Source organism: Numenius arquata, chromosome 1 (assembly GCF_964106895.1).
Source record: "Numenius arquata chromosome 1, bNumArq3.hap1.1, whole genome shotgun sequence".
Taxonomy (NCBI): Eukaryota; Metazoa; Chordata; class Aves; order Charadriiformes; family Scolopacidae; genus Numenius; species Numenius arquata.
This window is the reverse complement of record NC_133576.1, coordinates 117,160,704-117,186,402: the sequence shown is the minus strand read 5'-3', so window position 1 is coordinate 117,186,402 and position 25,699 is coordinate 117,160,704. Positions and strand designations below refer to the sequence as shown.

General features: G+C 39.1%; 1 protein-coding gene across 1 annotated transcript; it reads left to right on the top strand.

The window, feature by feature from the left end:
* Window positions 1-202: 202 nt before the first annotated feature.
* On the top strand, window positions 203-24,800 carry RXFP2 (relaxin family peptide receptor 2). The gene is given in 15 exon segments (XM_074150088.1): window positions 203-282; window positions 3,629-3,756; window positions 6,466-6,586; window positions 7,624-7,695; window positions 9,193-9,264; window positions 10,186-10,257; window positions 10,580-10,651; window positions 11,863-11,939; window positions 12,622-12,682; window positions 13,714-13,747; window positions 15,278-15,333; window positions 20,614-20,685; window positions 22,909-23,110; window positions 23,113-23,197; window positions 24,574-24,800. Coding segments are annotated over 15 exon segments (1,431 nt in total).
* Window positions 24,801-25,699: the final 899 nt, after the last annotated feature.

The window sequence follows — 25,699 nt, the reverse complement described above, 5'->3', positions numbered from 1 at the left end:
ATTAAAAATACTGTTGATATCTGAATGGCTGGTTAACCTTCAAAAAGTGCCCTTTGTATTTAGTTGGATTAAACTGATTCTGTATAAAAAGATGGTATTTTACTGCCCTCTAATGGCTGGCTATAAACAGCTTCCTTTTTTTTTTTTTTTTTTGTTTGTTTTTTGTATTTATTGCCCCTGAAGCTCTCTCCAACAGGCCACTATGACACGAAGTCTTCCAGCTAAAAGAAAACCTCGCACAATTATCCTCACATGCCAACACCTACGGAAAGTCATTATACAGTATCCTGGGCACGGTGGAGAAACATAACTGGCATGCTAACTGGAAAAAAGGTTATTCAAATCAGAACCGTAACTTTGTAATTGATGCTAGTTACCCAAACTGTGTCTAAAACATCAGTAACTGGAATTTCAACTCTTGAATAAATCTTATCAGTCTGAATTGAGAAGCCCAGGGAGATCTTCCAGTGTAGCTGAGAGAATAGGTATCTTTAGCAGAGATTTCAGACTTTTTAAATGACTGCTGAGAGGGTCTATGCGTGACAAATTTAAGGATAAATTATTTAAACTCAAATTTTTAAGCCTTTTCTTTTTATGATGAACTGCTGTTCACAGCAGCTATAGGAGGTCTTCAGTGAGTAACTACCTCTCAGTGTCAGGAAGGGATTTACAGTCCAGACCTTAATAATAGTACCAATGCAGGCTAGTGATCAGTTGAGTTGTTCAGCTCTAACAATAAAAAACCCCACCCATTATAAATGTGACAGTCAATCATACTTCAGTGTCATACACTACTAAGCATAAATTATACTGTAACTCACTTTTCAACCAAGGGAAAGAATAATCTGGTAAAGGATCCGTTCATCTCAAAAGGAGAGTTCAGGGATGTTGTTTACCTGTGTCTGTCACCTTAGGAAATGCAGGAAGCCTAAAGAAAGCACATTTCAGATTAATGCGAAAACCTAATGACTAGTAACATCTTTTGTAGATTTTATAAATTTTACATGCAGATGATACCTGATTTGCATTGTTGCTTTAATCCTGTTCAACATTCAGACCATTACATAGATGTTGCATGTGGACAAGCCACAGCATTTTCAAAATTTTATGACAACAGTTCTTGCAGTTCATCAAACATCTCTTCAACCTGTAGTTTGAATCTATCAAGCTGGGTTTTTTTCAGGGAAAATTTGATAAAAAACCAAGTGCTTCTTTTTCCAGCTAGAAAAAACATATCGGTGGAAAAGAATGGTAATGAAAATTTAGATCTGTGCACAAGTAAATAACTTTGTGTCTGTTTTAGTGTGTGTCTTCATTGAAACAGGATTCAGAATTGTAAATATTTCTCTTTCCATTTTTCAAAAATTTTTACTAATTCTAAGTGCTCATAATTCATTTGACTTGGTTGTTTTCTTTCTTTTCATTTCTTCCTTCTTAAGTGATACATGAACTTAACAACATCTGTGCTCCCACTGAGCTTCCAGTCAATAATATTTCACTGGTTTTGATGCTAAGTAAAGCAAACTGGCCCGTCTGCTCTCACAGTGACCTGGGAGCAGTAATGAGGGGATCAAAAAATATGTTCTGTTATTGTCTGAAATGTGCCTTAGTTACGTATGTTACAACAGCTCCAAGCAGTATTGATTCAACAAGGGGCTTTCATTATACTAAGTTTAACCAGTGCTGAAATCTCTGGATCTGTCTTATGGCAAAGGAGAGCTTTCAGTTTTGTTTTTCTGCTTTAAATAAAACTGTTCGTACAACCGCAGCCACTGAAAGAGACAACATTCCTTGCCTGCACTACCATGTTTGCAATCAATTCATAGATTTGGTTCATTAAAGGATATTGAATAACAGTGACATGTCTGAGAACTGTGCACATGTTGTGTGAACCTAGCTGATTCTCAGTAATATGTGATATGGTTTGGTCAATTTTTGCCACGCAGAAATTTATAGTGAGAAATACGGCAAATTTAGTAGTAACTAGAGAAGGAGCAACTCCGTCAGAGGCAGGAATGTGAAGACTGAGTTTTATCACATGGTGAACAAAGAACTGCTTTTATGGCATTATTGCTTTGAAAGAGAAGCTCCCACTTTTATCTGTATCTATTCATCAGCCAAAGTACTTTCCATGGGGTAGTAAATCACGAGTCTTATGGAGCTGCTCCACATAATTCTGCAGACGTTGATGAGAATGGATGTGGATCCCCAGCAAATGACTCCGTTGTTTGTGTGTCAGCGTTATTGGAAAGCGTGTCAGGAACAATTGCAGCCATCAGAGCAGTAAATGCACTATGCCTGATAAAAAAGCAAATTATGATATGTTAAAGTTAATTTAGAGACTCAAAGAGAAAACTAAAAGAGCAAGCCCTTTCTGTTTGGATAATAGCTGGTTTCTCGCCTGCAAGGGCAATTAACTGAATGCTGAGAGCAAAGAGAGACTCAGGATTCTTTTTCAGCTCTGCTACCCCACATGCGTTCTGTTGTAGCTTTGCTTCTCTTGAGAGGTCATGGACACACTCAGTTCTTTAAAAGAGACTGTCAGGCCATACTGAACATATATATTTACTTTGAAAAAATGCTCTTTCTGTCCCCAGATGAATACAGAAAGCAAGCTTTTTCCAGTCCAACCTTTGTGCGATATCTGGTACATGAAAAAACGAGTTAGAGCTAAAAATACTGGCACTACCATAAGGACATTGATGAAAACAGCAAACTATCAGAGTCTAATTGTAACATTATTCAAAACACTGATATACAAAGATCTATAGCTTAAACAGCCTAAACTACCTTTTCTTTATCCACGTAGTGGATACCAACAAAAGCCTTCAGAAAAGCTAGGCTAAACCTCTTCAGTAATCTTTTAAGTTTTGTAGCAAGAGAATGTTAGAGGTATCTCACTAAAAAGGCAAGGCATATCTTGACAAGATTTCCAAAATTAATTGAATTTGGATCTCAAGCCTGAGTTTGGAATCAACTATGTATTTCGACTCCTATCACTGTGTCTCAAACTAAATTCTTTGCATCATACAAAAAAGCAGTATTATTAGGACAGTGTTAATTAGATGAGACTAAAACATACTCAGTTTTTAAATATTAACTTTTAGCTGAATTTCTGCTCTTTCCATCCTTGCTGATACTATGTAGCCCCTGCTGGAAGTTCTCGTTTCACATGAGACTTAACTTTCCTCCAGCCTGGACCATGCAAGTAACACTTCCCTGTCCATCCCTGGCCATGCTGCAAGGTTCTGCTACTTAATGCTCACACCTCCGAGGAGTCAGTCTACCAGGAAAGTACATTGATGCGTTTCTTGCAAGCAATGTGTTCTGCAGATGATGGGAAACAGAAGAAAACCAAACAGAAACTTTAAGCCATCTCTTCTTAATGTTCGTGGTGGCAAGCCATTTGTGGCTGACACTGTAATGCAAGAGGCAGAATTAAAATGACATACAATGCACTTTAAGTGAAAAAAGAAAATATTCTGTCACATGCTGTGGTTGTAGTTTTATCAGGCCTTTCTAATTTGACACATGCTCTGCTACAGAGGAAATGTCTTTTCTCAGAACCCTGGCTGATGGAAGACATTTCAGTTGGTGTTGTCTGCCAAAAGGGTTCTTTTCCATGAAGAAATCATACGGTGCGCCTCCCGTGGGCATTTCATTGAGATAGCGTAAATGACTGTGAGAATGGTGCAGATGAAGAGAACTGTGGTGAGTACCGCAACATCTGTAAGGATACAGAAACCAAATCTGATGGTGAGATGTGCTCCTCCAGCTAATACACACTGAATCACTAATAGTTGGCAGATGATCCATGAGCCTGCCAACTCTAGGGTTTTCAATGTAATTGAATACTTTCTCTCCTTCAAGGAATGAGGGAATTACACCACGCTGGTCAGTGAAGAAAACTGACTGGGTGTCTTAAGGCATGGCCCAGGCGAACTCCAATGGTGAGATTCCTGTGGAATCCCTATTGCATTATCCTCTCCTGTGGAGAGTGGGTAGACACTGCATACCTGTGTGTGGAATCCTTCAAAGTGGGTGCATGAACTCCTGCACATAAGTAGTGATACTTATGCTCAGTAAGGCTTTCTACCAGCAGAAGTGAAGAATTCTTATTCTACGATGATTTCAAGTGTTGTAAGAGTCTTAGATATATACATATGTTTGTATATGTCCATAAGCACATACACACTACCATTCCTCTCTGTCTTATTGATCTCCACTCCCACTCTCAGTCCAAAAGAGCAATGAGGAACTCATATCAATGAGACCAATCTCCATTTTTTGCTAATAAATTATCCTTATTTTGGAGCATGATTCCCACAACATCACATTTGATGACTTCTGTGACTCTGAAGCATGTTGGGTCAGAAGATAATGTGTCAATTCCACTGTTACCTCCTGCTTTGCATTGTCCTTCCCCACCTGCCTCATAGTGAAGTTCTTACATCTCTTTCACCTCCTTTTCTTCTTTCTAGGTATTTCAAATCATCCTCCTGTGCTTCTTTCCTTTTTCAATCCAATCAATTACCATCACCCCTCAGCTACCATCTTTGGATGTGGTCATTTGTGTTTATGACTCTCCACATTTCCCCTTTCCTGTTTACTGTTCACCTGCGTACCCGTGTCATTACTAGCTCCAAACTGCACTCTGGTGTACTAACACTGATTGTCCCAAAGACTGATATTCTCCCTGTGTAATAGAGATTCCTACCTGCTGCCAATCTATTAAAAATAAAAATAAAAATGTTTAAGCTTTATAAATTTTAACTGATTTTCTCTCAAATCTCATATAACTTGTACAATTGCCTATACATTTAGCTGGTTCAGTTATGATCTGTTGTCATCATTTTCCATGGTCTTGCCTGAAATTTGAGTTCACCAAACATACTCATTTACTGAAAACAGTGTAAACTTTCTGGGTTTTACTGAGCCACTTCCTGACTTTCAGTCTTGTCCTAGAACACTTCTATTATCATGTGTAGATTTTCACTGCAAATAATTTGTAACTCATCTTGCTATACCATGAATTAGTTTCTCCGCTACATTAATCATTCTACTTTAGCATTCAGTTCTTTTTATCAATACATCTTCTAATTATATTTTGCATCAACATTAGATTTTTCTCTCTATTTCTCTCTCTCTCTCTCTGCCGTGCTTATAGTCTGGTAAACTTCTGATATTCAATTTACATGAAATTTATTAATTTGGGATTATAGTTGCTACTCATAATCAGCAGAAAAGATAATAAAAAGAATCCATTTGAAGATTTACTTTTGCTTCCATCGTATATAAGAAAACCCATGCACCCTACAGACAAATTGGCATTAACATTCTGGTTTTCATTAAAAGCAGATAGGCAATTTAAAGTACAGCTGACAAACATTAACAATTTTTATAGGAGATAACAGTGGATGCACAAGTATCTTTGATATGGTTCATAGAAAGCCTAATTATCTGGATTTATCAGAAGAATTTTAACTTAATCCTAATGTCCTTATTAATATCCTTAAACTATTTCACACTTCTAAAGCTTTTCACTGCATACATATATTTACTATAATTATAGAGATATCTGGGATTTTAGATGCACTCAGGGAACTCCTTTACTTTCCAGAGCTTTTTGCATGCATATCAGAGCACAGCAGGGTAACGCAATACGGAACTTACTTGTTAGTGCCAGGTTGCAGCTTTATAAAGTTGCAGGAAGATGGTAATTACATTTCTGGAAACTTCTGGAAAGTCAGTACTTGTTTTCATCCCACTCACAAACAAAAGAAAAAAGAAAGGCTTCTCTGGGAAACATTTAAAAAGTAATTAAAATCTTGAAATGTTTTATGTTGATCCCTTCAAAATATTTCTTCCCGCCTACAGATGAAGGGTCAGAAATCCAAAAGCCTCAGTTCAGTCAAAGGGGAAGCTGGGACAGCTCTTCAGATGGACTGCCAAGTTGGGGTTCCTAAAAAGCCCTTCCCTTAAGTACCAGGAAGCAAGGACAGTGTCTTGGCAAGCAAGTGGCAAGTTTAGATGCTGTGTTCCCTCTGGTCTGTGCTAAAATCAAAGCATCCAATTTCTCAGTATAGTGACTTAGACAAATATGCATTCTCCAGGGGAAACTGTTCCATCAGCAGTTTCTCAGATGTTCTCATTTGTATGTACATGCAAATTTTTATGTACATCAAGTACATGTTGTGTTTCAGTTACCCTTATTGTAGCTTATGGACAGTAAGATATTAAATTTGATTTATGTTTTACTTACATTTGCTTTCATTACATGTATAGCACTGCAATCCTAGGAAATGCAGCATCAGTTTCTATGGCCTTCTTGATCAGTGAACCTTACTAAGGTAATTTCAGGGTGTTGCATCTAGATGTCCAATCCCTTTGTAAAAAGAGGTCTCAGAATGACACTCCATCTGATCAGACGTACTTGGTGAGTCATATGTAAGACACTCACTCAAGAATTCCTTTTTTCGGGTCTCCACCAATACCCAGAAGGTTGCACGTGCATGGAAACAGAACTAGAATGTGCTGCTGTTAATTTAAAGTCTGATCCACTTCTTTCAAGTAACATAACCCTCCTGTAAGTAGAGTTCCCTTTGCTCTCCAGCATAGAGCTGTTTTACAAAGAGGTGCCTAAACACACTTTGTATAGTGCTATACTACCAAGTACGGGTCCTCTGCGTTCAGAGGCTGCAGAAAGGATTGACCCACTACAGATACTTCCTAGGTGATTTACTAGTATGTAGTGAATGCTGTGAGCATCTTGCTGCAAGGCCCACTTCAGAGTGGAATTCATCTGACAAAATATATGTGTCAGCACTGTAAACCAGTCATCTAATACAGGTCATATGAACTGCACACAGAACAAGCTTACTTCTCTCCTCTAAAGAGAGCTTGGGGTGTTAGCTTAGATGTGCATTTTGCACTGTAGAAGTTTACAATTAGGTGAGTTCAGTGCTATTTGGGTTTGTCATTCCTATTGATTAAAGCCTGTCAGCCCCAGGCCACTCACTAAAGATCACTGGTTATGCAGCCAGCACTGGGGCAATGAGCACCCACCAAATATTTCTGAACTTACCAAAGCTGGAATTTCAGGATTATTGGTTCTTAATGATGACTGACAGCTCCCTATTTCATTTTGCCAGCTCCAGTCCTACAGGCTGTCAAAATTTATATATGGCTGAATACGTGCTAATATGAGACATTCTCAAAGATCTGTCTGGATCGCAGAAGGAAAATATTTTTAAAAGGCCAGCCTTAAAACTGGCAATGAAGTTTGCTGGCCTTCAGCTAGCTTGTTCAAGCAGTCAAGTACATTTGTTTTCCAAAGAGACCAAAAGGAGGCCTGTCTTCTCCCAGCTAATCCCAGAAGGGCACTCAAGCTTCAGCTCAGGATTTAAACAATAAGGACAGATGACAAAGCAGCTGAGGTTACTCAGGCTTCCCAGGCAAGGTAATGCACCCAAAGTACTGCACCTGGTGTAACGTAATGGAATGTGCCCAGAGTCCTTTCCAGGCTCTGATCCTATGTCAGCTGCACTCAGATTCTGATTTTTGACAGTTGCTACACTGATCAGTTAAGACCAAATTTAAATATCAGTTACCAATTACTTTTAGGTCACTCGCACACCATCAGATCCATTCTCTTCCAGATGAAGTTTTCAGCAAGTATACAAAGGTGAAGAAAATGTGAGTATCTTGACAGTTTATTAAATTATTACATAATTCCTGGAGTATATAGTATGAAAAAAATTGTTATACAGTCACCTGTTTGATCACTTTTTTAACAGTATAGCACAGCATTTGCTTTTGAAATTCATGTTTTGACCATGTTGGTCTTCCAGCGTAGCCAGATGTGCACAGATGCTGGCAGTTTTGTATGCAATACACAGAGATCTGGTCTTGCTGCCTGCCACAGAAAAATCAATGAGCAGAAAATAAGTCTGTCTAATAAGAAATACCACCATTTTGTCATTAAACTTCACCTTACCATTTTAAAAGGTTAAATAAAGCATTTTTTTTATTTTTTCCCCTTTCTCCTTTCTTTTTTGATGCTAAGCTACTATGGAAACCAATTGCAAAATTATGCAAATAGTAGTACACATGGCAATTTCTCCTGTGTAGTCAATTCTCTCACAGACCACTAGTGCTTTTTTTTTCAAATTCGGTGGTGTCTTCCATGTTCTTTATATAGTAGGATGGCTTTTTTATTGGAATTTGACTTGGAGAGCTTTCAATACAGCTTCCTCCAAGTTCCTGTAGGAACTAGTCTGACCTTCATTGAGTTATGAAGAAGGCAGGCGTTCATATATATTACATTATTAGGTAGAATGACTTGTGTCCTTTTAAAATATGGCTGTTGTTAATAATGAAAAAATCAATCAGCCCTATACCTCCGATAAAGTCTTAAAGGATTAAGGCATACATAAAAAGCTAGCAGGTATCATGTCTACATAAGAAAACAGGGACAGCTCCAAGGGTAAGAATTTATACACCAGACTTAGGATAAATCCTTATAAAACCCTTAACTACACAGTATTTGAGTTTAGCTCTTGCTTCTGACTGGATGGTTTGTGCCTTTTATTCGACAGTTCCTAATTACAGGCTCAAACTGCCTTCCCTCCAAAAGCAGGTAACAGCCTGCAAGAATACATCATGTGAAAGGACTGTATCATTTGAAGAGTGGGCAGAGTGCTAGAACCAATTTTATATTAAAAAAAAATATACATGCCACTAATTTTCAGTTTAGTCTCATCAGCAGCTGCAATGCATGTTAGCGTAAGTGTGCCAAGAAGTATGGCTAGTGGTGGATCACATTTAATAAAATTCAAAATAATATACCTGTAGCCTGGCACAGTACTGCCTTTTCTCCCCAGCCTCTAGTGCTTTGTAGTTTGTATCTTATTTTTTATATTCTATGATCTTCTATTCCAAAAGCATAATCAAGAAATGGGACATGACGCACCCTGGAGACAAACACGTACAGAACAGCCTCAAAGAAGTCATTAGAAAGTTCTCTTCTGGTGGAAAATATTGAATCTGACTTCAGTGGTATTACACCAGGCATTAATTTAGATGTGTGCTTAAAATGGCAGAAGAGGATAAATATGGGATTATAAAACATTTGCATTTCTAAGAAGTTAATGAACGATGATTATCCTGGCTTTCTTACCATACCTGTACTGGATTTCTACAACATAACTGCATTCAGACAATATCAAGGAAAGCATTTTTTGGACTGTGCAAGCTTCACAAATTGTGAGTATATTACTGTGCTGTTTTGCCTTTTTAAATAACTGATTGCATCTTGGATATCACAGAGCAACCAGCCTTCCGCAGTACAGGAAATAGCATCTAAACTCCAGCCCTTGAGTCTCATCCAACCACTATTCCGCATATCCCAGTAGCTCGAGAAAGATGTTAGAAGTGAGCACTTCATGAATTTTAACTCCTGCCGTGACTCTAATTGCACACTGGCACAAAGACAAATCACTGAACTTCCTTTTCTATCATTATTCACCCATTATAAACTTCATTTCCTATGTGTACCTGATGCTGCCTCATCAGTTGATGTTCACAAACCATATTGGCCACATTTTTCAAATGCCAGTATTTACAGCATTTTTAGGCACCCAGGTATTCCTAACACTTCCAAGAGCCGATAGAAGTTCAGTGGCTTTGAAAATCAGGCTAATCTTTCTGGTTCCTTATCAAGTTTTGAATAATAAGCTAAAGGTATTGACATTTTGATAGACTCGTATCTACAAATGCAAAGCATTTTTATTACATCTACCTTGGTCTAAAAAGCATATGTATAAGACCTAGGCAAAGGTTGTCCATTGTATCATAGCAAAACAGATGCACCCCAGTGCAGTGCAAAACTATTCATAAAAGCACGTTTTTAATGCTTTATCCAGCATAATTCCAACTACAAAATATGAGAAAAGATGAAGGCAAATGCTGCTGCCCTTGCAGTAACAGGTAGCCTTTTATGAGATAGAAAACTTAAAAAACTTTCAGTCAGCATTTTAAAATCAAATATTGCGTGTCACAGTTCTTTATTGTTCTGGCTGCTCTCATCAGTTGACTGAAAGGTTTCTGCTTCCTCCCTTTAGAAGTAGTCTATCGTTTTTTAGATAGTGTTATTTTAGTTTCCATGTTATATGTTTTTGTTAACAGGTATCTCAGCCATAACCGTATCACTACTTTGAAAGATGGAATACTCAGAGATCTACACAAATTGAAAAGGCTGTAAGTACCCATTTTCTCCCTGTCTATAAAAGTCCCGTTCATCATTGGCAGTGCTTGTGTTTATGGCATTGATCTAAAAAGAAAGGAACAAGGCAGAAAAGCTATGTCTGCAAATGACATTCTGCACAAAAAATTTGGAATGACTACTGACACTTGCAACTCCTTATCACACAGGTTATGTTTCAATTTCTGGAGATAATATCTAGGTCTAGTTATTTTGGATTTGCAGAGGAAAAGCTCCCTCATGATCTGCTCATCTGAGCTGTTTTTTAATTGTTTCTTTACGAGGATTGGTGATGTAGTAAATTATTATTTCTTCCAGAATTCTAGATTACAACCCAATAGTGAAAATTTCACAGCAGTTATTTACTACGCTAATGGCTTTGGTTTTTTGGTAAGTATTGCTCTTGCACATTTTCATATTGGTATTAATACCCAAGTAGCTTTCCTTTCTATCTTTTTGGGTTTCCTCCAGATTATTTTCTTTCTTAAAGACTTTCAAACACCTTCTCCATGAAGGAATCACACTTGTCACGCTGGATCCAAATTTGGATTTGGACTTCTCATAGGCGTCTTCCATGCTAGGAATATTTACTATGTTTCTGTTAAAGCTAAAGTGCACTCCCGAAGTTGTAAAATTGTTTAGAATCATATCTCTATTCTCAGAACACCTACAGGAATCTCACGATCTAAACTGGAGATTCTTGGATACAGCCAGCAGAAACCTAGCATCTCCTTTTAGAAAACTGCAACAGTATTTAGGTACTTGAACAATTTCCCAGGCAGATATCACTATAACAGAAAATTCCATATAAAGAAGAGCTTACAGTATGTGGGAAGAAGATGTGAAGTCCTATAAGCTTTCTCCATCACCCTCACCAAATAAACCAGCACCTGAAAAGTATAATCTTCGCTTCTTAGAAAAGACAGTGGCTGTTTTTAATAATATTCAGGGAAATAAATTACTTGGATTTCCCAATGGAAAATTCTCTGCTACTAGTCCCTTGGCTAGAGAGGGCAGAGAAGATGAAAAACTTTGTGCCTTTAATGATCCCTTGATTCAACTGCTTCAGCCAAGCTCATGGCAGGCGGCTGCTGGCATCAGAGCTGGCACCAGTACCCTTTGGACCAGTCTCCACAGAGTGTCCGCTGAAGCAATGGATGGAGCAGGAGCAGAAGTACCTTTCCACCTTTACCAGCTCCCATGGGAAAGAGTTTGAGGAAGGTCACAGCATGTGTGGAAAACCTACAGTAACCGTACTGAGAATGAAAGTTATATAATAGACACATTTTTTTCTGAGTTGTTCAATTCAGCATATTTCTTGGTCATTCAATGAATACGTTGCCTATAAATAAAATACATTAATAAACTAGTATCAGAAGCAACTATTTGTGCTATGTTTTGCTACTGGTAGCTTAAAAAAATATTTTTTCTTGTGTAGTCTCTGTAAAATCTACATTTATTTTAAATTTCAAAGCAATGTAAATCTAATCTTGGATTTTTCTCTCAAAAGTTTACATTTGCATATCTTTCTTACACTTACATATTGTGTTACGAAGTATGATAAAACATCTTGTTTTCTAACCATGTTTTAATTTATGAAGATCAATGATAAACAATTCACTTGAGACTGTTCCCAAGAGGATCTGTACTCAAATGCCTCTTATTAACTGCATAATAAGTAAATTATGCAAGTTTCATTTCATAAATTAATATATCTTTTCCATGAAGATAAAAATTCATGATTAGTTTATTCTGCTAGACCAAGCCACTTTTAAAGGTGTGACAGTCTAAAAAAAGTATAACCTTGCCAAAGTTGAACCCCACAGTGTTTCAATGGGATCTCTAAAAAATACCACAGTCCTCTGCCAACATAAATCCTTAGAGCTGCTTCTTGTTCTCATGATTCTCATGAGTTTAGCAAAATTCTGTCTTTCACTTTAGTTTCCCAGTGAAAATGAAATTGGTTATTGTGACTGCATGTTTATCCTAAGCGTAACTTAGACTATATAGATACACATTGTAATTAAATGTAGAATGTCCACCTAGTGGTCTCTATTTATTCTGGTAAACAGTTTGTACATAAGAAATGCCAATGTATTAGTCTGTTATTGCTGAAATGGCTCGTGAGCTGGGCTGTAAACAGAGACAAAATTACAACAAAGAAAAGGGTATAATTTGCTTTATTTGAGATTCACATTCATATTCAAAACTAGGAAATAAATTTGGGCTAATTTTGTAAGAAATAAATAAAGGAAGGTCAAACAAAAAGACTAGCCCAGAGCTTAAACTCCGTCCTGCAAAACTATTGCACAACACATGAACAAAAACACTTTCCTTATTGTTATGCAGGGATTTTGAAGGCAATCATATTAAGTCCTTAACTAATACCACCTCCCTGGCATGTGATGTGCTCACTGTATTGTAAATAAGAGAAGTATGAAAATAAGGCAACAAAACCCTTTTGAATATGCGTGACTCTCAGTCCTCGACACAGGATTCCTCTCAATGTATAAAGCCTCATGGAGACAGTTGTGCTATTGTCAAGGGGGTATTCTTTACAATTAATTGAATTATTGTATGCACAGTCACATGGCACGTTTTGGCCATTGTCACGATCACTTGTTTCAACAAAGCGAATAAGAAACAGGCACACTGTATTATTTCTGCCTTGTGATCGGATCATGAGCACCAGGGTGCTTTTTAAACTCCACTAAATCCTGGGACTTGCAATCTGAGCACGAAGAGGAAACAAGATATTGTGTTTGTATCTCAACCTGCAGATACTTTTTTCCTGTTGAATCCATTACTCCTTCAGACTGGGTTTTCCTTTTGCAGGAAACCTGAGCAAAATATTTTGTTGCTGCTAAAATTAAATAATTAAATACAGTAATAATGCACAATTCTGATTTTTTTTTTATTTTCAGCTATATCTCCTACAATATGCAGGACAAGAAAAGCAGAATCTGGAGGAGGATAATGTTCATGAAGAAAAAATTCTATAGGTTAGAAAATATAAAGTGCTCCTTGGTGTTATATATGTGGTGTCTTACCAGTGAGGAACAGGAATTCCCTGCAGTGGGACTGTATCAATTGCAGTGAGAGCAAAAGTGAAAAAAAGCTAAACATGAACATGTAAAATTTTTGTTTGGGTAGCAAATCCCAGAGTCTTTAATCAAACAGAATTCCATATTTCTCTTTTACTTTGTATTTTCCTTGTTTTTAATTAAAACTAAGGAAAGTTTTACCTAACCAACAACTAAGTCTTGTGTAAGTTTCTTTTGCACCGACTGCAATAACACACCATGTTATGGTTTGGAAAAATTAACCAGAGTCCTGTGCAACTTCTAACACAACTAGAAAAATAAAAAGCCAAGTAGTCATACTGAAACATGAAATTAGCACTCCATATTGAATCATTAAGTACTTATTCTAATATATATTTTACTTTGCAGGTTTCTGCACAGAAATCAAATTCACTTGCTGACTGCAAATACCTTTTCTTATTAAAAGATTTGGGGGAATTGTGAGCTTTCTAAAACCTATTTTTAAATTACAGAGAGTGAGCTATTACATGTCTGCAACCTGTGAGCGTACCTCACCTTTTCTGCCAAAGGTGATGCAGGAGGCCATGCAGAATCCAAGGCAGAGGACAGAAAGATACCCGGCAAGAGGGAGCTGCAGGGGGGCTTAGAGCAGCATCACAGGGAAGAGGGAAACTTATTCCAAGACATTCCAGGTTTTACAACAGATGCAGTTGTATGGGCTGAAAAACAAGGTGTCCCTCTGTCCCAGCGATGGTTGGGCTCCCTCCCTCTGAGCATAAGAGTGCCCAGATTCACCTGGGTCCTGTGGAACCGGTACTACATTTTTCAAGTCCTGTGGCTCACCCACTGAGGGTACCTATGTTCCCTGTACAGTCTCTAGAAGGATGGCTATGGCAGCATCTCTGTGCGTTGGAGGTGAACCAGCATGTCCCAGGAGCTGTCTGGGGAACTTAGGCACCTACTTTAAGATTTAAGACTGCCACTTCCCCTAGGCATAAGCGTGTATATATTAGACTCATCTGCATACAAAGTAGTCACACTGCATGTGGGTTTTGGTTGCCTCATTATCTGGCGTGACATGTTTAAGCAGAAACACAAAACAGCTGCAGAAGGTGTAGAAGCAGAAAAGAGATAGGGAAGCTTGAAGGAGAAGGGGAGCTGTCAGTGACTGGAGTGACATGAGTGACTGAAACAGGCTGCTACCGGCTGTGGAAGGAGAGCGGCAACTCATGTTATTTGTTAAAGACACTGATTTGCTGACATAGTGAAAACTCGTTCACTAATACCAATCTTCGGCGTTGAATTTCCTGTGGGATTTTTTTTTATTTTTTTTTTCTTTGCTTTTCCATGTTCTACCTATATTAAATGTAAAAGCTTCACATCTATGTAATTATGCTTTGATTCATCTCACCTCTCAGCAATGATTAAGTTCATAAATTATAGAGAGACCCTCAGGCAACCAGGTTCCCAAATTAGATACCTCAGCTGAATTAGTTATGATGAATCAGAGCTAAAATGATCCATGTTTAGCAATCACCAAACATCAGTGCCTGTACCGACTGGCTTCAAAGTGACTTACAGGTACAATAAGGGGAAGGAAGTATTGGATGAATTGAAGTAAAGATAAAAGATAATTTTGCTTCTATTAAAATTTTAAGTAAGATAGTATGCCTCCACCTATAAAAAGGAGAAAATCTGAGTCTTAGAGTTCTTAAGGTTTGTATTGAAAGGGATGGGTCGGATACTAAGGATGAACCTGTTTGCTTTTGTTCTCTGTTTCTCCAAGGCATCTGTCCAGCAACATGATTACAAAATTACCATGTTGTATTTTATAGAGCTGAAGTATTTACAAAAGCTGGGAGTTATGAATGAGAATTCCCAATTGAATTTAAAAATGTAGTAACTTAGCTTGTCTTTTTCCTGAAATAAAATAAGAAATAGTTTATCTTTCTTTTAGTGATCTTTCAATCCACTTTCTCACCTCTCTGAGGATCGCTCTGAAAGTCACTCTAAGCTGCTTCAGTCACTGTAAGTGAAAGCTTACAGTGAACGAAAGCTGAAATATTTTCCTAACATAGTACACTAAACAATATCCTTTCCTTTCAGGAGAAATATTCATCAATTACAAAAGGCACATGAAGATGCTGAATGTCCTTCAAATTTCTATTCCTACAGGAGTGCTCAACACCCTAAGGTAGCAGGCCAAGACACAGGAATGACAGCCATACCGTGTGCTCAGTTTTACTGCTATTCACAAATGATAAGCCTAGGAGAAATCAAAACATATAAATTAAGAACAAATTACACAGCAAGCACAGCTAGGGCACCTGGGCAGATAAGGACATAAATAAATGGTAACAAGTAATTTAGAACTTCTAGAAACTCTCTTTTGTGATGGCTCATAAAATACTCCCTTCACAGGGCTGATGATTCAGCCACATTTTTTTTTAATTAAGTATTTTACACAAAGCTCAAATTCAGAATTTTTCTTATTTCTTCTTTAATTTGGGAAGACTCACCCTCATCTAAAAGTACCTATTATAATTTAATTGGATTCATAGTTGAAAAGCAAGTTGAAAAGTTTCTTTTTTAAAATTGTCATTCTGTGCCATATGGCTTTTTCTTAAAAAGCTGTCCAAAAGAAGAATCAAATGTTATTTTTAAATTCACAAATTTTTTTTTGTTGAGCAAAAGGAAAGCTTCCTGAATTAATCTGAATAGCTTTCCTGCAACTCATGGTTTGATATTTTCCTCCTGTGCCACACTGTGAGGAAGTCAACACACAGGGTAATATTCAGTTCCTTTTCGTAGATCCTCCTAAATGCCCAAGGTTAACCAGGTCATCAATGTGTCTTAAGTCATTACAGTAAAGGCAAAATTGAAGTGATTGGTTTGGTTGTCCACAGGTCAGATGTCTAGTGCTATTCGACATCTCTACAGCATCCCCACTTTTTTTGGTCTCTCATGGGTCCTGTGTCGTATGTCCCTGCCCGCCCACACGAATGTCTCAGATACCACAGGATATACCAAATAATACTAGATGGGGTACTAGTCTTACTTCAGCAAACCAAAAGCTAGTCTAGGTTGAGATGGGCCTTTCTGCAGATCCCAGTGACTGTATTCACCACTGGCTTATTCAGTTGCCTATGTACAGGAGTCTGGTGCTGTTGGAGATGCCCTTAGGTATCTATCCTACCTGGCTGTCACCTGCTAATCCGTAATGCCACAGGTCTCTTGTAGGTCTTGTGTCCTATCAGACAGCTCTACATGGGCATCTCAGATGGGTGTCTCCAGGGCACCTCAAATGGTTTTTGATGGACAACTGAGTCAATCATGCAGCAGCCGTGCCAGAATAACTTCCTTTGAGATCCTTTTTGAAGTTGCGCTACAGCTCTTTGCTTCATTATTATTCACAGAGCTAAATGCAGCAAGTATCAATATTCTAGTCCGTAAGCCACCACAGGAACAAGACCGTAATCATAAGACAGGGCGTTGCTTTGAAATACGGATGGAGACATGCTCTGCTGGTACATAAACCTTGACCAGCGAGGGAAAATGTTGTTATTTCAATCAGAGAGCACATTAACCGTGACAGATATGGTACTGCCAGTGTAATAGTACCACCTGCCTGCCTGTCAAAATGATTGTCTGATCCACATTTCCAACTCCGAACATGCCGTACAGGAACAAAGAATGTAAGACAGACATAGTGCCGCCTCCTCTGAAATCTAACTGGGATAGAATTAACCAGAACAAAGTGATCTAAGTAATCATTCATTTTTCCAGAAACCTTGCTGACAGAATGACAGGCATTTTATTTCATGGGATAGACAGTATATAATCCAAAAAAGAGTTTTTAAAGTTTAAAATCTTGTGGAAAAAAATGCCACTTGGCTTGGACCCAGATAAGAGCCAAATCAAATCTCGGCCTAATCCTCAAATAAAATTTGAAATTCTTGTCAAAAAGAATCTCCCCTGTGTCTTCCTGGAAGTGAGACAAAGAATACATCAGGTTTTCTAACCACAGCGACAAGAGGGATAATTTCACAAGGTCTCTTCTGTGAGCTGGGAATAGCGGAGGCAGGAGCATCTACTAGGTTCCTTGGAAATACAGAAATCCTAGATTAGGCATCAAAGGCAATGTCTGCCCTAGGACCAAAGCTCTGCAGTTTACAGTTTGGGATTTAATCTTTTCCTGTAACTGACATGAGCGCTCTAATGGTCTTATTGATACAGCCGTAGCAATGACACTGTTTGTGTTGGTCAATAAGGCCCGGGAAGATGCTACACACACATTGTCACATCTGTCAGAGGTTCCCTGCAGTTCTGTTTCTGGTACTCTTCACAAATGCAGAAGTTTTTACTCATCTTCTCAACTGGGGCTTTCAAATTCAGGCTTTTCTTTCCCATTTTACCAGATTAAGATGTTATTTATAAACCATACTTGGAATCCTTAGATGCATTTTCTTACAGACCTGCTATTTTTTCTGCCTTTCATCACAGTCATTCCAAAGGGATACGACAGCCCAAGTGCCTTTTTTCTAAGCGGATCAGCTGACTTTGTAATTTTGTTCTTTTCCTTTTTGGTTCAACTGTGATGTTTCCCTTTTCTATAACGTGATCAGAATGTATCACCTGTACTCTGCCTTGCCATTGCTGTGAACCCGTTTGAGGTCATGCCAGCTGCATCATATGAATAGAACAGGTTTTGGTTTTCATGTTACTAGAGCATCATTGACAAGATTTCAGTTCCTGTCACGCTTCTAATATTTCACGCACCTCTCCGTAAAATATCACCTGTGCAGATAATGTGTCAAATCCCTGGAAAGGCTATTGCCCGACAGGAGAGCTGAAAATGCTACACTGCAGTGCAAGGATGCCAGTACCTGCTCTGGGTGCCTACTGCAAAGAGCTCTCTCAGTATCGCAGGTTTCCGTTAGAGTTTTTGCTTCTGTCAAGTGGCTGTAGTTGGCTTTGATAACGTCAGGAGTTTCTCCTCCTGTTTGGATCACAGCTAATCAAATAACCTGTTCCCGTGGCTTCTTTTCTTTTTTCATTATAGCCGAATGTGCAAAATAATGAAGTTCTGTCACTGTTCCTGGCCTTGTTGGGTTTGCTAATCCTCCAGCACATGCGCTCCTGGCACTGAATTTGTAAACTGAAGGTCCATTGGGATGCTGCAGAATGAAGCTCTGCTTTCAAACGCTTCAGGAAATGCTTACTGAATACATTCAGTACACAAAGTGTCCTTTCATGGCTGTATCACCACGAGGATTTTTATCAAGTTGAACGCTTTTAAGGCTCTCAGTGCCAGTACTGGTTTTGCTTGCATGCAAGGAATATTATACAAATCTTTTCCTTTTACCAGTATTTAATATCACACTTCCCGGCTGTGTGGAGTGTATGTCCTGTCCAGACAGCAAGTCCCATTGACTCACGCCATGTCACAGACAGGAGAAGGGCTGTATTTCTCCATTATTTTCTTTTCAGGGTTCATTTTAATTGTTATTGGCATTTCCTCGGGATCTGTTGGGATAGTTACCCATTGCTGTCCTGTTCCTGTTTGTATTACAGCAGAACAAAAGTCAAAATTTTGTATAATATTTCTGCTTACAGGTGTCCCTGGTTGCCCGCTTCGTACCTCTACACCCTGTGCTTTCTTCTTGGCACATGACGTGAGCCAAGCGGGTTGCCCCATGGCACTCCATACGAACATTTTTCAGTGCTCTGCATCTCTCTTGCCTCATATAAAGGCAGTCTACATCTCCAGCAAGCACACCTCATCTGCCCCTGCCTATACCCTTCTCCTTCAGTTCTGTGCTCCTCTGCCACTCTTGGGCTGGGAGGGAGGAAGATACCTGCACACTAAATGTCCCTCTGTCTCATCACATGCACGTCATGACTGGTCCCAGTAGGTGTCTTTGGTCCCTACGCTCCATTTATGCTGGTAAATATAACTGTCTGGCCTAACTAGTTCACAGGGGACAAAACAATGAGGCAGCACAGAGAGCTGCTTACACCTGCATCTTGGCCCTCTTCATTTTACCAATGCAGATATAACCTGAATGTTTTATGTGGTCTGGTTATTCAAACTAATATTTTCTAATGTTAAATTTTCTGATATATTTTAGTCTATTTTTCTAAAGATTTCTGCTCTGTGAGGCTCCCTCTACAGCCAGCAGACAGCAAGAAACCTTGCAGGACAAGAGTCGTTTGACCCAGTCGTGTCGAGGAGGAGATGCTTCTCTCCATTGACTCCAAAGGAAACTCAGCTACAGTGAGGAGGTCTAATGTCAGGTGAAACAAAACCCGACCCAGATGCCTGAACCTATAAAATCAGATTAAAAAAAAAAAAAAAAATCATCTTAGTGCTTTGGGTGGCTGATGGAGGAAGGCCCAGGTCCTCACCCGCAAACACACGCTCCTCAGTGGTTTGTACTTCCAGTTGTACAGGCCACTGCTGAATCATTCACTGCTGCAGCTTCTGCTGCTGGGCAGCTAGCACCTATGGCTTGTGAAAACTCAAAAAAAGTCACAAAATATTCAGTTTCCCTCAGCCTATTAGACCGTCTGTATGTTTGTCTGTCCTTCCAAAGGAAGGGAGGTCTGTATTGTCTACAGCAGCTGCTTCCAGTAATTCAAACCCAAAAGATCTTCAGTGACCTTGTCTTTCCTCAGCTGGCCCACAGCTATCTCCCACTACTTTGGATTTCTCATCAAAAGCTTGCAGGTCAATCTCACCTTGAACAATGGAGGGGAATTCTCACTTCCCCACAGAAAAGCTGAGAGAATTATACATTTGGCTTCTTGTCTTCTTTCTTTCTCTCTTCTTCTGATTCTCATAGCAGAAGCTGTCTTTTATCTCTGCCCGTTCTGGGCTTATTAGTGCTTTAAGTTCTGTGACTCTTTTGTTAGTCAGAAGGCCCTCTGGCCAAGGTTTATAATAATAAGATTTTAAATCACACTGCTGTGAGCAGCTGAGCTTAGCACCCAGGGAAAGAGACAAAAACCTGTGCAAGTCACTTCTCGTGCTTCCCTTAATGAATACTGCATCGGTTGTGGAATGGCATAACTACAAAGGGAGTTCAGGCCATATGCGCATCCCTGCGACACAATCTTCCAGCTAAAAGTGATGAACAGTCGTAGGACCATTCCGACTGAATATAGTCAGGATTTTTCCATAACGTATCTTCTTTTAGGCCTATGATTTAAGAAAAGGCTTGTTTGTGTAATTCAAAATTAGATAACTACAGAAAGCCTTATGTCATGCAATTTATTTACAGATCATAACATTTACATATTTTACAGATACCTGGAAATGATCGAGATTCTAAATATAAACAGCAGAATGTTTCAACATATGAAGAACCTCTCCCACGTGTATGTATGCAAAATAAAAGAAAGGATAATTAAGGGGGTGGGAGATCCATATAAAGATGTCCAAAGCCATCCCAGGGTGTTGCTTTTTCATATTAATTCCACTGGTAGCCAAATTTCTGCAAAAATAGATGAAATGTTTCACTATTTTAAACAGAGAAAGGAAACACGCTCCTAATTTTGTTCCCTCATTTCTAGATCGTATCACATCACTTCTGTTTCTGCCCTTCACACTTCTTTTTCTGGCTGAAGCAGAATAAATAAAACTGTTTGCTTACTTGGGAGTTACTGTAGCCTTAAGCTTAGGAAGCAGAAGTAGAATACCTCACTCGTGCACCAAAATTCGGAAGTGAGTTAAGAAACAGTAAAGTGATTATATTTTGGACATGAATAAAAGCCATATATAGAGAAGATAGAATGTGTGCTGTAAATACATCTTAATTTGCTGTCATAAAGCATCCCTTTTTCCTTCACAGTACGTCACTGCTACGTGCCAATAACACCAGATGCCTCTAAACGACAGTCCCTGAGCTGAGACAAAGGGCTTTAGGAGGGTCACACTTGCACACTTGATGCCAGCTAGGATATATACTCAAATGTCTCTTTCCTCTCTAAATAATTAAAATTTCATTCTTGATGAGAAGCCTCTAGATAAGGTTTATTTTTTCCTTCTAATTTTGGTCTTTCAGTCTAGAATTGCTCCCAAATATTTATATTTGCTTATTCTTCGCCATGAATGTAAGACATCAAAAAGATGTAAAAGCTACATACCAAAAGGTAAAACCAGTTGTTTAGAATTATATTGAGTAGAAAGTAAAAAAGGCAATACACGTGACAAATCAGATTCACGCACTGATTTCCCATCAATAAAATGATTACTTTACGCTTTCCAATTCTATTAGTTTGTTTCAATCCATACTTCTGAGCAAGAGCCTGCATTCAGGTGTTGGGTTCTTGACATAACTGGCTCCTTCCATGGCTCTCAGCTACTTATCCAAGTACTCCAGTCCATGGAGTTGCCATCTGATCACAGAATCATAGAATTGTCTAGGTTGGAAGGGACCTTTAAGATCATCTAGTCCAACCATCAACCTAACTCTGATAAAAAAAGCATCACTAAACCATAGAGTCATAGAATGGTTAGAGTTGGAAGGGACCTTAAAGACCGACTAGTTCCAGCCCCTCTGCCATGGGCAGGGACATCTCCCACTAGAGCAGGTTGCTCAAAGCCCCATCCAGCCTGGCCTTAAACACTTCCAGGGATGGGGCATCCACAACTTCCCTGGGCAACCTGTTCCAGTGTCTCACCACCCTCACAGGAAAGAATTTCTTCCTAATATCTAATCTAAATCTCCCCTCTTTCAGTTTAAAACCATTACCCCTTGTCCTGTCACTACACTTTCTGACAAAGAGTCCCTCTCCGGCTCTCCTGTAGGCTCCCTTCAGATATTGGTAGGCTGTCACTGAGCACTATGTCAACCCGTCCTTTAAATACAGCCAGGGATGGTGCCTCAAGCACTTCCCTGGGCAGCCCATTCCAATGCTTAATAACCCTTTCAGTGTAAAACTTTTTCCTAATATCCAATCTGAACCTCCCCTGGCGCAACTTGAGGCCGTTTCCTCTTGTCCTATCGCCTGTGACTTGGGGGAAGAGACCGACCCCTACCTCTCTACAGCCTCCTTTCAGGTAGTTGTAGAGAGCAATAAAATCTCCCCTCAGCCTCCTTTTCTCCTTTTTTTAAGGTCTGTTAAAAGCCTTGCTCTGCAACACAGCTCAGTGCGACTAAAATCCAAGTTGCACAGCTTGCTCTGCACATGTTCTTCCACCAGTAATTTGGGATGGATATTTATACAGAGCTGAGGAAGCCAGCCTGAAATGAACACACGCCCCAGCTCGGTTTGTCACTTTGCTGGGGAATATGATGTTCTTTCCGTACTACGTGAGGTTCCTGCAGGTGGTTTCTGTTTCAGACTTACTGCCGCACTTCTAGTCAGGACACCAGATCTCTGTGGAATCATGAGCCCACCCATACCGTGCACTAACTGTGTTTCTATAGCAACTTCTTACAACTTTTTCACATCTTGCTGTGTAACAGATGGGAACACGTGGTATGTGAGCAGGCTGTGTGACACTAGACAATATTGAGGAGCTGTTTCTAACATAAAATTGGTATCAGTGTACTACAGAAACATTAATGTAAAAATTGTAACAAAATAATGGAACAGAATGAAACAGAGAAATGGTTGGGAGAAAGGGAAGAGTGGAAAGACCATTTCAATGCCATTCGTTTCAAATCTTGTTGGTGTGAACCTTCTAGCCTCCATCACCACAGTGTTTGCATGTGTCAGCACATTTCAAAAAACTGCCCTTCAGACATCAGAAGTAAAGAGTCACGTTCGCAGAGATGTTGCTGTTGCCAATTGATATTGTTTTTAATAGCATTCACTGATGCCATCTGCTGGATTCCTGTCTTTGTCATTGAAATCCTCTCCTTGTTCCAGGGGGACATTCCAGGTAATGCTGTGTAAGAGTGTGATTTCTTTTGTTAAAGATTCATTTTAAACAAAACCAATTCTGCCAGAGAAATTCTAGCTAACTGTGGGTGAAGAGTAAGTAGTGCCCAAAATGTTTGCCTTTTTCTCTGTTCAGAAGTTGAGCTTTAAAGCACGTACATAAAATCTTCAATCCATGTATGTAGGTGAGAACCAGAATGAGCTATCTAGTGAAGAGCTACAGTAGAAGACTGTGAAGAAGACCATGAAGAGCTATCCAGTAGAAGATCTGTAGCTCTGCTACAGATGCAAAATCCCGTGGTAATACCTACGAAAAGGTCCCTTAGTTTGATTATCAGGGAAACAAAATTATACCAGGAGAGTCTTTAAGCAACCCAGACACCATGTTTATAAGTACAGGGTGTCCTGAGGAGGCTACAGCCTCCCCCTGCTCCCCCAGGGCAGCACACACTGTCCCCTGCCTGCCTGCGGAGAGGCTGTACCTACAATCGCACAGCTCTCCATCACCGTGGCGGTTATATGCAGCCCTGCTAACATTGCAGCTGCTAACAGATAACACAGTAATAAAGGCATCCTGCTTTTCTAGAAATAATAGTAGAAAATTCTAGAAATAGTAGAAATAATTCTAGAAAATTGATACCTCATGTGCGTAGAAAATTGGGTAAATGATTCTCCATAATATGAAGGGCATTAAATAAATGTAGTAAATTGACACTGGTTTTATCGTAAAACCTATTTAGCCTCGTGGGGAGCACTGAATTCCACTTGCAAAACCAGGAGAGGAGTGATTACATGTAGGTTGTTAAAAATAAAACACAGCCATCGTGAGGGTGTTCCGAATATGTACGACTGTAGCTGGCACAGGATTCACGATGGTGAGGCTCTACGCAGCCCAGCTCACAACCCTCTGAGCAAGTCACTTCTCCCCTCTGTACCCCAGGCTCCCCTTTGTAAGTTAAGAATAACAATAGCTTTTGTAAGGCATTTTGAAACCTACTGATGAAAACTGACATGTAAAAAGTAGGTATGGGATTTGAATTTATATTAAATACTATCCTAAAGAGAGATGGACTTCAGCTCATGTTTAGTGCTTTTATTAAATTCCAGTCAATAGAGCGAAAGACACTCTCTAGTGAAAAGCTCTTTTTTTCCCCCCTTCTGATGAAAAGTCATGGTGAACTCAATGAAAAACATAACGAGAAATGTTAAATTCAAGCCCCTTCCTTGTAAAAATAACACTATGGTAGCATTCTGCAAAAAATTATATAAAGTGACATAAAATCAAATAAATGACATAAAGTAAAAATTACATAAGGACACGTTTGCTTCTTTAGCATTCCCACAACAGCATACAAAGTGCCTTACTGTTTTTCCTAGACACTGTCCCTTCCTGGAAAATCATATTGGTTCTGCCAATACATACTGCCTGGAACCCTTTTCTCTATACTCTCACAACTAGTTTCTTTAAGGAGAAGTTAAAGCAGCCACTGGACAGTCATTGAAGGAGGGCAATTTTCAAAAATGATGAAAAAACTTTGGTCACTTCGGTGATGCGGACAGACAATTCCCTCACCCATAGCTCTTCATTAATGCTTGACTTTTAAAAAAAAAAACAAACTCCTGAGGACAGGACTAACTTTTATTTACCAATCTACAGGTGGTTGTTACTCAGCAAGATAACAGAAACAGGACCCAACTGCCTTAGAGCTGCATTAATCAATTTGAGATTCATATATAGACCCCTTTTGGCCGTTACCATCTCTGTATTCATCTTCCTGGAAAATAAAATCAGAACTGTTGCATTCATCAGGGGAGGTTTGTATTGCAGACTGAAACACAAGCAGACTGTGCACTGGGGCTAAAAACAGCAAAACTTTTCTACTACTCATCCCCCTTTCCCAGAGAGTCAGTGTATCTGTACTTGCTAGCTATAGTCTTCATTTAATATATATAGATTAAGGAAAAGGACCTTTGTCTCATTTGGTCTGCACTACCAATTTCAGGATATATCCTTGTGGAGAGATGTTTCTCCCAGGGATGTTAAGTCCTTGGTGGGAGAAGGCCAGAACATTCGATGCAACGTGTAAAACTATATTAATCTTTTAAGATTTAAGTAATACATGAGCTCTGCAGAGTGGTGAATGTCTCTTTGTGCACATAAAGTCACTACTCAGAACTGCAAGACCCGAGCAGTGTTATTACAATATTTTTAAGGTACTAAACGTCAAGTGAAACTTCCTGTGTAAGCAACGGAGTCCAGACTGAAATAAAAATTAAATAATGAAGCTCTCAGAAGGACCCTTGAAAGCAGTCAATTCAGTTTTCATTGCATCAGGTTTTATGAAGCATAGGCATCCGGGCAGCATGGGTGAGCACATGCTTGGGGGAACATTCATGGGACTGAGGCACTTGCAAGGAAGAACAATTCCCCGTTATTAGTTATGTTTTCATAACCACCTTAGCTATATTTTGACTTTATTGCATATGAGCTGCCTACCTGTTA